The following is a 15087-nucleotide window of genomic DNA, read 5'->3' as shown; positions in this document are numbered from 1 at the left end:
GATGTTGGGGGCAGCGGGTGCTGGTAAGAACCTGGATGCTGGGGAAGGGGGTTTGGAGCTGACATTGGGGCACAAGGGAAAGAGCTTTGGGACGGGGGCAGGTGGGGTGGCACGGTAGTGCTCTGCCTGCATGGCTACGAGTGACTGGATAGAGTCAGTAACTTTGTGCTTTTCTTCTTAGCCGCTGCGTTTCTCTGGCGGATCCTGCTTTTCCTTTCCCTCTAGTCCTGCAGTTTTTTCCTCTAGTCCTGCTCTTTCTTACTCTCTCTGGCAGACTGATCCATAACTGCTTTCAGCATGTCTTCTTTGCTTTTTCGTGGCTTCTTCCTGAAGTTTTGTAGCCTCTGAGCAGTCAATGATACTGGTGGTCCAGTAGTCAAGGACACTTTTCGAAAGGCAAAAATGGGAACTGTTAACAGGGGGAGCATTGTTTATAATCACATCTAGACAGTTATTCCCATACAGTGAAGGAGTTTACAGTCTTCACTTTAGCATACTTTTCCCATACCAAACAAAGCGCACATAACCCACAGGAGCCACAAAATGGTGAGTAAGGGGGACTGATTGCTTCAGGGCTGTGCAGGGGTTTCTGTGCATTGGGGACAGCAAACAGCTACAGGGGGCATCTGCACTGAACACTCTCCCAACATTTTCCACAGGAGTTAATCCTGGAAGATATCTCTCTGCTGTGGGTCACCTGGGAAGAGCGGGAGGGTCTTCTACAGCAATGCGGATTACGCCCTGGCCCCTATGCATCTTGCCTGTGTGCAGCAATGATCCCCCCACCCCTCGCGGCACAGTGGCGCGGACGTGTTAGCCTGACTGGGACAAGGACCACAGTGGCTCTCCCTATAAACTTGCGCAAGCACATTGCCCACGCTCTGGCTGAAACTTTTGAGGAGATTACCGAGGCTGATTACCGCGACGTGATAGACCACATCAATGGGCTATTCCACATCTAGGCATGCATGCATGCAGCCATAACCCCCCGCTCCTCTCCCGAAACATTTCCATCCTGAAAATAAAAGCCGCTTACGGGTAACCCGCTCCTCTGCTTCTCCTTCATCAAGTACCGGCTGCTGCGACTGGCTACCTTCCTCCTGGCTTGAGAAGAGCTCCTGGTTGCATGCCTCCTGGGACTCTGGTGTATCTCCCCCCACCCCAGTACCCTCATTCTCGGTTTCCACACACCCCCCCCCGCGCTCTGAAGTGTCCATTGTGGTTGTCGGATTAGCAGTGGGGTCACCCCCAAGTACTGCGTCCAGCTCCTTGTAAAAATGGCAGGTCGTGGGGGCAGTGCCGGAGCGGCGGTTTCCCTCGCGGGCTTTGCAATAGGCACTCCGCAGCTCCTTCACTTTAACCCTGCACTGCAGTGCGTCCCGGTCATGGCCCCTTTCCAGCATGGCCTTTGATACCTGGCCAAAGGTATCGTAATTCCTACAGCTGGAGCGCAGCTGGGACTGCACAGCTTCCTCCCCCCAAACACTGATGAGGTCCAGCAACTCGCCATTGCTCCATGCTGGGGCTCGTTTGGCGCATGGAGACATGGTCACCTGGAAAGATTCACTGATTGCACTCCACACCTGGCTGAGCAAACAGGAAGGGGATTTTTAAAATTCCCGGGGCATTTAAAGGGCGGGTCACCTGAGGCCGGGGCAGTAGAGTGCGAACTGATGAGCAGAGTGGCTGAACAGGCATTCTGGGATACCTCCAAATACCTCTGGAGGCCAATAACAGCGCTTTTGGTGGCCACACTGGCGGAGCAGCACTGCATCACCAGCGCTGCAATAGTTATACCCGAGGGAGAGCAGGAGTACAGCCAGTGCTGCAGCCAGGGAGATGCAGCCCTTTATGTGTCTTGCAAGTGTGGACGGTGTGTAAGTTGCAGCACAGTAAACCCACCACCAGCACTGCAACTCTCCAGTGTAGCCAAGCCCTGACTTTGACTTGTAGCCTCGCTGCTGGAGAATCACAGCACAAGGTCTGATCAGCCACTGTCAGGACAGAGCAAACTTTTACCAGCAGTGGGCTGCTTAGGGCATTGCTTGTAGCTGCCTCTTTCTGGCCACAGGCTTAAAGCTGAGTTGCAAAATATACAGAAGGCAAAAAGAGGGGGATAGGACAGAGAAAGGTAGGAAGGGAAGGAAATGGACACACGGGGTGTGTGTATGTGACAAAGTCTCTTATCCCAGGTGGTGTCTGGGATTTAGCCAGAGTTAGTGGAGGTGGTGATGCCACCTGGGTCCCTCCCTGGCTCAGTCTGGTCAGCGCATCCCTCTGGATCAGGACTATGAAGGCCCAATCATGTAATGGTGGATTCTGAAGTCCCAAGAGATGGTGGGGGTGGCAGCCATGACGGTGAAGCTCGCTCTTTCTGGCTCACCTGGCTCCCAGGCAGCCAGCAGTTAATTCCCCCCCCCCCAGATTCTCTTTTAGAGGTCGCCAAGGGAGAGCGGTGAGTGGAATAGCCCATCCTCTCAGTATTATGTTTACCAGCTTGGCCTAATTTCAGACACACCCATTGTGGTCCATTGATTTCCCATCCCACACTTCTCATGTTTACCAGGCATGATCTTAACACAGTCCTGGAATTAAACCAGGAGCCTGTTTGTTGGGATTGATTCAGTCGGCCTGTCTCCCACCAGAGCTGGCACTAGGCATAAGCAGACTAAGCAGTAGCTTAGGGCCCCGAGCAGCTCAGGGTCCATGATTTGTGGAAATAATACAGTTAGAATTCTCTGGGGTGGGGCAGGGCCACCCCCCCCACACACACACACACTATTCCTGCTTAGGGCACCCAAGGGGGTAGCTCCAGCTTTGTTTGCAGCTCTTCCTATCAGCATTTATTGTTACTGGCTATTGTGATATTTTATTAATGTTTGCTCACTTCTCACAGCTCAGCTCACCATCCAGGGACATTTTTACCCCGAACATTACAACATTCCCCGGTGATGGAATTTAGCATTTTTCCAAGATCCCAGAGAATTCAGCAGGTTTGTTGCACGCAGCCAGGCACCAACTTGCTTTTTTGTTTCCCTGCCTTGCTGGCACCTGCGTCTTGGAGAAGAGCAGAGCAGCTGGGGCCCAGGAGAGGAGTGTCTGAGCCAGGCTGTCTGAACAACATTGCAGGAGCTGAGGCCCAAAGGGTGGGGCTGGGCCACCTGGAGAGTATAGCAACAAACCCTGTCCCCCAAATAGTCATGGGTTAATTTTGCATCGATGAGTATTTTCAGCCACGAGTCCTGCATGTATTTGTAGGGTGGGGCTGGGAATGAGGAATATTCCAGGGCACTAGAGTAAATTAACCTGGCCACTGAGTCTAGCGGCTGCTGAAGCAGACTTTGGTCCCATTCTTTACACAGGGCTGAGGTAATTACAGTGACTCCTGGAGCACAAGAAAACAGCCTGCAGAACTGACTGTGTCACCAGTCGAAGTTGAGAGCTGAGGCTGCTGGCACAAAGCTGCCCTCACACTAATGTTGTGGGTGTGTCAGATGAGTTTGATCTTTGTGCCAGAACCATTCTGAGGAGGAGCCAGTGACAGTCACATTCCAACCTCTTTCCGTTTTGAAGCTGGTGGATGTGCCAAGAGAGGACAGTGCTTCCATGAAATATAAAATGTATTAACTTTATGAAAAACTCAGGGGCAGGCTGGAGTTAATCCCTGTTGCTCCCTGAGGCCTCCAGCAGGATGGATGTTACAGCCTGGGAAAGTGGTGCAGTCACTGGGAGCAGGAGCTCTGCCTAGAGAGAGTGGCTCTGGGGGCTAGTGAAGCTGGGAGATTGGAATGGCTCAGAAACAACTCCAAAGGACTCCGCAGGTAGGGGGTTCACTCACTGCAACCCCAGCTGAACTGCATCCTTGGTATTTCCTGGATCCTGGCGCTGATTAGTCAGAGGAGCTGCAGCTATCAAAGGGCTTCGCTCCTGGGATTTGGGGGATAAAGTGTCACTTTCCCATGGGAAACTCAGCTGTGGCTGTAGAGATGCTCACACAGATTCAGAGACCTGCTCAGTCACTTCTCCACTGCCAGGTTCATGTTTGTTTGCTGTTCTCCTCTATTTACTGACAGTCGTAGGAACCGATTGTCAGTTGTAATTTTCCTGTGGGGCGCTGTTGGGAGTGTGCAGGTGTTTTCATCATCAGCTCACCACTGTGAGCTTCCAGAGTGAGAGGGTGAAAGATGGAAGGGAAACACCTGGAGCCAGATTGGGTGCAGCTGATGCAGAGAGGGGGAGAATTTCTAAAGCTCCTAAGGGATTCAGGAGCACAAGCCCCATTGATCCTAACTCTCCTGCGTTTGTGAAAATCTTCCCCTCCGAGTGTGAATTGCACCTGCCTGTGCCCTCAAGGCCCTTTGCATTCCCGGGGGGAGGAGACTCACCCCAAGGGAGGACAGGATGAAGCAGCTGTTTCCCTCAGGGGGGTTTCTGGCAGGGAGGGGGGAGCTTTACCTCTCACTGGCAGGGTCTCAGCATCCGCCACCAAATGCATCTGTCAGCCCAGCGCTCACCTACTTTCTCCCCAGTGCGGCTGCTCTTTGGGCTGTGCTGGCACCTGCTGCTGTCCTGGCCTGAGGCAGGTTACAGCCACTTCACCCTGCCACAGCCCAGACCCAGCCAGAGCTTCCATCAGTGCTATGTGGTGTGAGCCCAGAGTGAAGTCAGCCCTCGTCGGAAGCCCCCCACAGCCATGCAGCCTCTTACAGGTGCCAGCGGCCATAGGGGCCTAGGGCCACGTTTCCAAGAGAGCTCAGCTCTGAACTGCTCCCAGGCAGGTGCCTGTGTGACGTGGGCAGGTTTCCGGGGGCTCTGAGCAGCAACACTCAGGAGGGCAGGACTGGATTGCACCCAAAATATCACCGACACTGCAGAAAAGGGTCACAAAGATGACTTGGGGGCTGGAGCAAACACCTCACAGAAGGAGACGGAAGGAGATCGATCTGTTCAGTTTAGCAAAGAGAAGAGTGAGAGGTGAGTTTCTGTCATGGATTCACAAGGTCTGGTCTGTGCCTTGGCCTTCAGCCAGCCCCTCAGGAGTGACCCCTTGATTGTGCTGGACCCCACGACCCACACAATTCCACAGAGGCAAGTCCAGGGCTTCAGTGACTCAGAAACTGGGCCTTTGAGCACCAGCGATCCCTGGCTTTCTCCATGGCTCCCTGCAGCAAGTCCAGCAAGCCAGACTCCTGACCTGCAGGAGACTTGTTCTACCCTTCAGGGCTCAGTGTTCTCAGGGAGTATCTGCAGAGACACCAGGCACCTTTTCCACACCAACGAACAATGTGTTAGTCCCCTGGCCTATAGAGTCTGAAAGGCCTTAGGTCAGCACAGAGAAGCAAAGTTTAAGAGCGGGTTCAGCCTGGCCTGAGCTGGGGCTCTGCCGAGCTGTGCTGCTGGAGGGCCCAGCTTGGCTCACTCTCTCCCTGTCCCTTTTTGTCTCTCAGTCCCAAGTGAGTTCCTCTGTCTCTGTCAGCCCAGCCCCTTAACACAGACCCCTGACACCTTCGCCCTTTGTGCTCCAGCCAGGGCCGGCTCTAGGTTTTTTGCTGCCCCAAGCAAAAAAGATTTTGGCTGCCCCCTACCTCTCCCCCCCTGCTACCCCAGCCCTTGGTTCTTTCTTCCCCCCCCCCCACACCTGCACACCCTGCTGCCCCAGCCCTGCCCCCCCCCAAAACGTGACCTCCTCATTCACCTCCTCATTTCACTTCCTTTTGAAACATCTTGTTCCCCCATTGGTTCCTCTGGTCAGGTGTGAGCTAGGCTAGGTGAACTTCTTAACCCTTTGCAGGTAAAAGAGGCATTAACCCATAACTATCTGTTTATGACAGATGGGGATCTAGTAAAGAGGGTTCAGGCAGAGGAGCAGGTGTGGGAGTGCTGGGGGCTCTACACTGGCAGAGAAGCCGCGTGTGATGTACTCGCGGAGGAGGGTGGAGGAGAGAGGGTATCGGGAGGGTTGCAGGAGAAGAGGTGCAGGGGGAGGTGCAGGAGGAGAGGGCTGGGGGAAGGTACAAGGGGAGAGGTGCAGGGGAAGGGAGAGTACAAGAGGAAGGGGTGCAGCGAAGGCGCGATGGGGGAGGTACAAGTGGAGGGACTGGGAGTGGGATGGGGGGTGCAAGGGCTGAGAGGGGCAGGCACTGACAGGTGCTTCCCCAGCCCGGTGCAGGCAGAGCCGAGAGGACGGACGCTGACCTCAGGTGCCCGAGCCAGGGGAGTCCCCTGGCGGGGCAGTATCCCCGCTGCCCTGCTCGGAGCTGGGCTCTGCCTCTCCCCACCCAGGGCAGGCAGCGCAGGACTGAGGCGGGGAAGGTGCACGGCGGGCTGGGTCCAGGGGCAGGAGGTGGCAGCCCCCTGGCAGCTCGAGCTGCCCAGCCACTCGCCCTGTCAGCGCGAGCCGGGATCCGCGCCCCCTGCCCAGCCCGGCGGCGCCCTGCACAGCCCACTCGGGTGGGGAAACGCCGCACGGCCCTGGGGAGACTCAGAGCAGAGCAGCAGCGGCAGCAGGACCCTCCCCCCTCCCTGCATCCTGGGCCCTGCTTCCCTCCCTCCCCTGCTCCTCACCCACAGGCTGGGCTGCAGTTCAGGCTGCCCTGCCGCTGGGGAGCGAGAGCATCATCCCCCGGAGCTGAGCCCCTCCCGCTGCCGCAGCCCGGGCTCAGCTCCAGGGATGATGCTCAGGGCCGCCTGAACTGCAGTCCAGCCTGGGCAACTCAGGCTGCCATGAGCGCCATCTAGCGACTGAATCCAGAACTGCAGTGTCAGTTCCAGCTCAGCCTGAAAGGTTCAGCTGAACATCTCGGTTCAGGGCCGGCTCCTGGCTTTTTGTGCCCCAAGCAAAAAAAAAAAAAGGGGGGGGGAGGAGGGGGCTGGAGTGCCGCCCCTTGGAAAGTGCTGCCCCAAGCATATGCTTGGAGCGCTGGTGCCTAGAGCCGGCCCTGGCTCCAGCTCTGGGCTATGGCTCCTCTTCCCTGCAGAGAGGTGGGGGGAAGAAACTTGGTGTAGGAGTTGATGCTTAATCGTTGAGGTTTCCCATTGTCTTTCCAAGATCCTCCATTGATATGGGTTGATTCCAGCCCAGACAGTCCGGGTGGCTCTACATCTAGCCTGTTCGGCCATGTCCCAGCGAGAGAAGCAATTCTTTCCCCCGAAACAGCAGTGATGCCCAGGGGATCGGTACAGAGTCCTACCGATAGTTCATAAAAATATTTCAGTAAAATTCCCCACCTGTCACATCTTCATGGAGAAAACACAGGGTACTAAAGGGCTCTTTAATACAGTGGAGAAAGCCATAAAAAGAAGCAATGGCTGGAAGTTAAAACTGGACAAATTCTAATTAGAAATAAGGCACAGAATTGTAACCATGAGGGTGATTAATCACTGGAACAAACTACCCAGGGAAGTGGTGAATTGTCCATCTCTTGCTGTCTTCAGATAAAGACTTGGTGACTTTCTGGAAGATGCTTCAATCAAACAGAAGTTTGGGCTCAGTACAGGGGTAAATGGGTGAGAGTGTTTGGCCTGTGGCACAGATCAGACTAGATGATCTAATCTATATTGGGAGGTGGGCCAATGTAAACATAACTGACCAATGGACCAGGGCTATGAAAGTCAGACAACCTGGCACTATCACTGCATCCCACTCACTCGCTGTCTGGTTTGTTATTTCTCCTGTTCCCAAGAACAAGCTACGATGACAGGGAAGGTTCCCTCGTTCTCCCCTGGCTGCACAGTGAGCTCCGCTCTGCCCGGCTACGTCGCTCTCTGCCTCGCTCTACAGGTTCCCAGGCTGGTGTCAGGTAGGAGCTCCGGCCTCCTCGCTGGGTTTGCTGCTGTTGCTATTGCTGGTCATCGCCGTCTATCCCACATCACTGCCTTGTCATGTAAACCACGTCTGCTCAGCCTGCCAACAACCAGCAACATGGAGAAATCACAGGCTACACCTGGGTCCCCACTGACCATAGTTACTATCTATACACCATCTTGTCAGGCCTAGACAATACATCCATCCTACTGCTCTGGCTGATTTCTGGCAGCTTCTAAAACACAGAACACAGTGAGAACCACTACAGGGCTCGCAAACTATTTAAAAGGACACTATCCAATTCCTATACACTGCACTGACCGATCATATATGTCACAAATCAGGTTCTTCAGCCACGAAGGAGTCCTGAATCCTAGACTCTCCAGTTTAGACGTAACAACCCACAAGTCATTCATGCTGCACTAGGCACATCTGACTAGGGCTCAGAGCTAGACCTCATCTCACAGTGAGGATGTGAGGATATTTGCTGGCTTCTTCCGTCTGTGCCCTCAGTGAATCCCTTGCATTGTCCCACCCACCCCAGGGCTGGCTCCACAGCTACCTGGGCATTTTGGTTCCCCCCGCTGTGGTTTCCATCCTGTTAATTTAACCAGCTCTCTCGGTCTCTCCTGATGTTGAGTCTCTTCACCGAGCCCCCCACATCCTGTGCAGTTCCATTGTGACCAGTTCTTTGTTTCCTGCACTTTTCTAACTGCCTCCTCCCTCTCTCCATTATCTGACCCCTGACTTTACCTTTAAAGCCATTGCCTGCATAGCGATGGTCTGTTTTCATATCTTTACACCTTGACAGTCTTTACACCACCCCTCCTGCAGATGAGGAGGCCCCTGGGCTGGAGCAGCATGAAAAGGCCTTGGTGTATCAGAGACCCAGGCCCCAGGGTGCCTATGAGAAGTTAGAGCTTTATTCAGAGATAATAGGGACAGTGTATGACACTCACATGTGAACTCTGTGTGACAGATATTGCAGCCACATGCGGCATTTTGGGGACTATCAAATTCACGTTATGCATGTTCTGTTTATTTGTGTACCCCTTTATCAATGGTATCTATATGTGTTATATGTATCTTTGTGGGCTCGGGATTGTAATCTATGCCATGGGGGAGGGTTACCCCATCTCCTTCAGAATTTGCCAACCATGGAGGGTAATTACTTGTGGGACAGGTAACAGCTCTCTAGGGGGAATTGCATAAATTGGGTTAGACCAGGTCCCAGAACCCCAAGAGAACAAAGATGTTTGGTATAAAAGCTGGATTTGAAGGACCAGAGGCCCGAGATCTTGGGCTGCAAAGTGACAGGACCTGTTAACCAAGAGGACAAACCCTTAGAGAAAGGTTGGAAAGACTTTGGAACCTACCAGAGAGTCCCATGTGCCAGATGAGAATTTTTTGGGACAAGTGTAACATGTTCAGACCTTTTATTGGTTTATGCTCCGTCAAGCTTTTGTCTTTAAATGGTCTTTCACTTCTAACGCAGGGTACTCTATTACTCTGTATCTTACTGCTGAATTAATGCTAAACCCCAGCCTCTCGCCAATTTAATTTCCTTTTTTCATTGTACATTTCACAGCACAATTCACAGTGACTGGACCTAACCATCCAATCGCTGCCTCCCTAGATGGGGAGGCCGTCCTGCCCTGCCACCTCTCCCCCAGGATAAGCGCTGAGAACATGGAGGTGAGATGGTTCCGATCCCAGTTCTCTGCAATCGTGCACCTGTACCGTTATGGGCAGGATCAGTATGGACAGCAGATGCCGGAATATCGAGGAAGAACTGAGCTCTTGAAAGACGACATCACCAATGGGAGAGTTTCCCTGAGAATACATGATATCCGGCCCTCCGATGATGGACAGTATACGTGTTTTTTTAAATCCAACGTGTCTTATGAAGAAGCTTTATTAGAACTGCAGGTGGCAGGTCAGTAACTTGTTCTGACATTTAACGTCTTCAACAGGGTAATAAGTGGAGTCAGAAGGTTCATTGTGAGATTACACAATTTTTTTCATTATTGTGGGTCAGCAGCACTGCTCTGGATAAGGTTGATTCTAGTTTGCTGTTTAATATCCATTTTTTGTAAGTTCTCCAAAACCCATACTCAGATTGTCTTGAAAATTGCTGTAACTCATTGGTCTCTGGGGTGGGGCTAGTGGCCCAAATTTGAGGGCATTGGAGCAAGGGGTTAATGAGACACACTAACTCCCTTAAACAGTCAAGTGACATTAACATGTTGTGCTTATTATAATTATTTTGTGCACACAAGGGGAAACAATGGCTGATCATCCCCAAACTGATGCCATCAGCTGGGACTGATCTCCGCTCATGTCTGGCCCCTTCAGGGTTACAGTGGTTGATACACAGGGCCCTGTAGTCCAGAGCCTGGTCTAAGAGTGGGAGAACTGAGGAATTCCCCGCCCCCAGGACTGGTAGAGGCAGGAGGCCTGACCCCCGAAGTTGCTGTCAGAGAGACCAGCAAGGGGACAGAGGTGCAGCTAGTTCTGTAACGATGACATGAGGTTTAGGCCAGGTGTAGTGAACACCTGGGTCTACATTCAAACACTGAGCCTACTCCACACAAACCACCCCCAACTTGCAAAATGTTATCGCCTTGTCACCCTTGCCCTGTGGGTGTGGATTTCTTCTGGGACGTTGCCTTCACTTACCCCTCACCAAGCGCTGGTGATCACTGGCATATCTGACACCAGGCTGCTGACAATCCCCACAGCAAGGAGTCTGAGCCCTGCTACTGACAGAGCCCTCACCGCTCAGTTCTGAAATGAGGCATGATTGATCCCTCAAGGTACACCTGCACCTCTCCTAATGTCACTGTGACAGCTCTGCCAGTAAGCTCTAAATAATCCCTCCACTGGTCATTACAGCTACACCGAACATAGTGGATGCAGCTTTAGTGCATGCAACCAATTCCCAGTGGTTATTATGAGCTCCAAAGGCGCAGAGTTAAGGTTGTTTGGGTGTTTACCTTCCCAATAGATTTCCTCATTTTAGAGGTCTGAGTATTGCTGAACTCAGTGTTCTGGAAGTGCATGAGATAGTACAGAGTAAAGGTTGCCTGGAGGTAACTAAGGCTACATCTATACTACAGCCAGGATCAACAGAGTGGAGATTGATGCATCGGCAGTCGATTTAGCAGGTCTAGTGAAAACACGCCAAATCGACCGCAGATCACTCTCCAGTCAACTCATGTACTCTACCCCCTATGAGAAGAGAAAAGGTAAGTCAGTGGGAGACTGAATAATAATAAATATTATTCATGTAGCTGGAGTTGCATACCTAAAGTCGACTTACCGCAATAGTATAGACCTACCCTAAGTTTTTTTGTCAGTGAATGGACATGAGGAAGGATTACAGGAAGGTGCCACTGTTTGTGCTGTGCTCCACTGATTTGAATTGCAGCATGTATCTGCCTGCAGTGCAGCTGCATTCCCTGTGTTCAGTGTAGCTGTACTGACAAGTGGAGCTGTCACTGTGATATGGAAGGGCAGGAGATAATATCACCAGGCAGCCTGAACTCTGTGCTAGCCAAGGTTTTGTCAGTGAATTTTCTAGTTGTGTTGTTTGTTTGTTTTTTTTAACAGAAAGAGAAATGTTTGTTGTAGGAGCTAGTGGCCATTTACGTGGTTGTAGTTCTCACCTAGGTTTGCAGTTGCTACATGTCTGTGCCTAAGTAATAACCAAAAGTATAGTTAGTGCTTTTCTATTAGTAGACCTGAAAGAACTTTACATCATTATCCCCATTTTACAGATGGGAAACTGAGGCATCCAGCAGCTCAGTGGCAGAGCGAGGAATAATCCCAGTCCTGGGAACTCTCTGTTAGGCCACTTAGTTGCTCCGTGGTTGCTCACTGCCCCTCCCCCCTGTATGTTCTGTGATAGCGCAGTGGGGATAACGGTCGTGCTTTGCAATGTTCGCAGTGTGTAGCTGGTAACAGGGCTGGTGAGAAATCTCATCCCAGGTCCCTGCCCCAACACCTGGACAGTTTTATTACCCAGCGGCTACTTTAAGCATGTGAGAGGAGACTGGTGTGTCTGTCTCCTTCTCCACCATCCCCCACAATGTGTAGCTCCCCTCTGCCCTGCGTTTCTGGGTGCCCACATCACAGGCAGCAGCTTACTGATTGGCCACACACTCCCTCGGTTATGTAGCCTGAGCTGCACACTGAGCTGGGCTCCTCACCCCAACTACCAGACCTAGCTGGGCCCCCTGCCCCTGGTCCAGCCAGACTTCCCCAGGACCCCAGCCATGTTGCAGGCCCACCCAGTCCAACTCCCCCTCCCCCACACACTCTGGCAACCCCACACAGGGGCGATGTGTATTTTAACTATTCATTTCCTGTGTTTCAGGTTTTACATTTTCACCACATTCAACCCCCACCCCACTCCCCCGTGATCACAGATTACATGAGGGGGTTAGACACCCCAAGAGTGACAGGGTCTCCCAGATCTCAGGACATACAGTGGGAAGAAAAGGAATTCAGAGCCCTGCAAAAGGGTAGGGCTCCCCCAGATCAGGAAAAGGGAGAATTTGGTGCTGACAGGACTCCCTGCCCCTAAACCCACAACTTTTACTGTCACCCCTCACAATATCAAATCCCTCCCACCCCACTCCTTTCCCTTACCTGAGGAGGCTCCAACCCTTTTTTCCTCCCCTTCCACCCATTCCCATTTATCCCCCTCCCCATAATACCCACATGCCTTGCTGCAGACCCGAACCCTGTTCCCATCTCCTCTTCCATCCCCATCACCCCTCCCAGCGAGTGTTTGCAGGTGTAATTTATTTTCTTTTCAAATATAGTTTCAGCACCTTCTGAATTATCTCAAAAAGGAAAAACAAAATCAAAACAAAAAACCCACCCACCTCGAAATAGGCCTTGTCTACACTGCCAACTTTTGTTGACAAAAGTTACGGTGACAATCAAAAAGCATCATTATAATGTAGCCCTTCTGCCAGCTGGAGTGGGCAGCAAGAAGGGCTGGGTTCAATATCCAGGGGGCTCCTTTTTGACAATATAAACAAAACTGGCTTGAGCCCCCACCCAGTAATGTGGGAAAATTTCACTCTACCCTCTGGGCGCTTCTAAGAGGCAATTCTTCCCCTCTCGCAAGCACAAAGTCTGAGATAGAAATAGTTTCTTTAATAAAAGTAACCTAGCATTAATCTGAGAGAACAGCACGAGTGATATTCATTAACTCAAAAGCATCAGCAAGACACTCTCCGCAGAGTGTGCTGGGCAGTGTCCTTTGCTTCAGGTTCTTGAATCCAACAACCAAGTTCTTGCAGTGCGCCCCTCATTTAACCATCACTCACAGTTGTTGTGCCTGGTCAGCACAGACTCAGAGTTCATAGGTACATCTGTGTGCATGCTGCTCTTGCCATGAGCAGAGTGGTGGTGGGGGAAATGCATCCGCGGGCCACCTGGCTGCTGCTCCTACCAGCTGTCCCCAACAGCCGCCTGCCTGCTGGTCCCACCGGCCGCCTGCTTACTGCTCCCATTGGCCACCTCTGCGGACCACCTGCCCACTGCTTCTGTTGGCCAACTGCTCCCTGCTCCCACCTGCCCACTACTCCTGCCGGCCGCCTGCTCTCTGCTCCCACCAGCCGGATTAAGATCATTCAGATTAAGATCATTTTATTTCAGTTTAGCTCATCAGTAAAAGTGTGATCTGGGGCAGAAGGCAATACCTTAACCCTGCATTTCTTTGTTATCTAATGTCTGTATTTTGTGGCTGTGAGTGTGGGTGTGTTTCCTGGCTCTCAGTGAAGTCCAGTTTTCTGCTGCCAGCTTCTGTGCTCTGGAAGGGTACAAGCAGGGGCGGCTCTAGGCACCAGCTAAACAAGCTGGTGCCTAGGGCAGCAAAATGTAGGGGGTGGCATAAGGCTGGGGCCCCAGCTCATCCCGCCGCTGCGAGCCGAGGAGCAGCCCGTCCCCTGCAGCCGGGGCAGGGCCACGCTACCGGCTCCGCGTGGGGGAGAGGGATGGCCCCTTACCGGTAGCACGGCCCCGCCTGGCTGCAGAAGACGGGCCGCTCCTCCTCTGCTTGTTCGCGCCCGGGTTCTAAACAGCGCTGCAGCCACCTGGCTCCGGGGGGGCTGAGCTCTTCCCCGCTCAGAGCCGTGTGGTCAGGGGGCAGGGCTGCGAGCTCCGGGCCGAGCGGCTCCTCCCCTTCCCACGCGGCTCAGAGCGGGGAAGAGCTCAGCCCCCTCCGGAGCCAGGCGGCTGCAGCGCTGTGCAGGGCCGCTTCCCGAGGGGCGCGGTGAGCCGGGGGTAAGCAGCCGGGGCCGGGGGGTTGGCTAAGGGGCAGGGAGTCCCAGGGACACTCAGGGGGCAGGGAGGGGGCACGGGTTCTGTGGGGGGGGGCGGTCAGGGGCCAGGGAAGGGGGGGTTGGATGGGGGGGTCTCAGGGAGGTGGTTGTCAGGCACCCCCCAACCCCATTACCCCCCAGGCCCAGCCCTGACCCCCAGCTCCAAGCCCAGCCCCTCTGATCCGGACACCCCCCTGACCCCAGTCCCCCCACAGCCCTGACCCCCAGCTCCGAGCCCAGCCCCTCTGATCCGGACACCCCCCTGACCCCAGTCCCCCCACAGCCCTGACCCCCAGCTCTGAGCCCAGCCCCTCTGATCTGGACACCCCCCTCACCCCCCTTACCACGCGGCTCTGAGCGGGGAAGATCTCAGTCCCCTCCGGAGCCATGCGGCTGCAGCGCTGTGCAGGGCCGCTTCTCGAGGGGCGCGGTGAGCCGGGGGTAAGCAGCCGGGGCCACGGGGTTGGCTAAGGGGCAGGGAGTCCCGGGGACACTCAGGGGGCATGGAGCGGGCACAGGTTCTGTGGGTGGGGCAGTCAGGGGCCAGGGAAGGGGGGGTTGGATTGGGGGGTCTCAGGGAGATGGTTGTCAGGCACCTCCCGACCCCATTACCCCCCAGGCCCAGCCCTGACCCCCAGCTCCAAGCCCAGCCCCTTTGAGCTGGGCACCCTCCAACCCCATCCCCCCCACCCCAGACCCCCAGCTCTGAGGCGAGCCCCTCTGAGCCAGACAACCTCTGACCCCATCTCCTCACAGTCCTGAGCCCAGCCCCTGTGAGTCGGGCACCCCCCAGAGCCCAGCTCCCCACCCAGCCCTGGGCAACAGCAGCACCACCTCCAGGCAGTGACAGCCCATTGGCACCAACCATCACCCAGCAACAGCCCATTATGTAATTGCAAATGTAGACAGACCACCCTCCAATCCCCTGGTGCCAGCTCCTCCTCT

General features: G+C 53.9%; 2 protein-coding genes across 3 annotated transcripts in view; both read left to right on the top strand.

Moving 5' to 3' along the window:
• LOC123345949 (E3 ubiquitin-protein ligase TRIM39-like) overlaps positions 1–15087 on the top strand; it is a 205796-nt gene that overhangs the window by 68568 nt on the left and 122141 nt on the right. The gene's annotated exons all lie outside the window — the stretch shown is intronic.
• On the top strand, positions 2922–9779 carry LOC123345983 (myelin-oligodendrocyte glycoprotein-like). Of its 2 annotated transcripts, XM_044983128.1 has the most exons (3): positions 2922–2993; positions 7683–7799; positions 9393–9779. In XM_044983128.1, exons 2-3 carry the CDS (start codon positions 7694–7696, stop codon positions 9746–9748), a joined length of 462 nt encoding a protein of 153 aa, XP_044839063.1. In that variant the 5' UTR covers positions 2922–2993; positions 7683–7693; the 3' UTR covers positions 9749–9779. The 2 variants fall into 2 exon arrangements, with proteins under 2 accessions (XP_044839063.1, XP_044839062.1); XM_044983127.1 differs by lacking the exon at positions 2922–2993 and having other exon boundaries at positions 7476–7799.

This window comes from Mauremys mutica, chromosome 12 (genome assembly GCF_020497125.1).
Source record: "Mauremys mutica isolate MM-2020 ecotype Southern chromosome 12, ASM2049712v1, whole genome shotgun sequence".
Taxonomy (NCBI): Eukaryota; Metazoa; Chordata; order Testudines; family Geoemydidae; genus Mauremys; species Mauremys mutica.
Note: the sequence above shows the minus strand (reverse complement) of the source record. Positions and strands in the feature narration are given on the sequence as shown.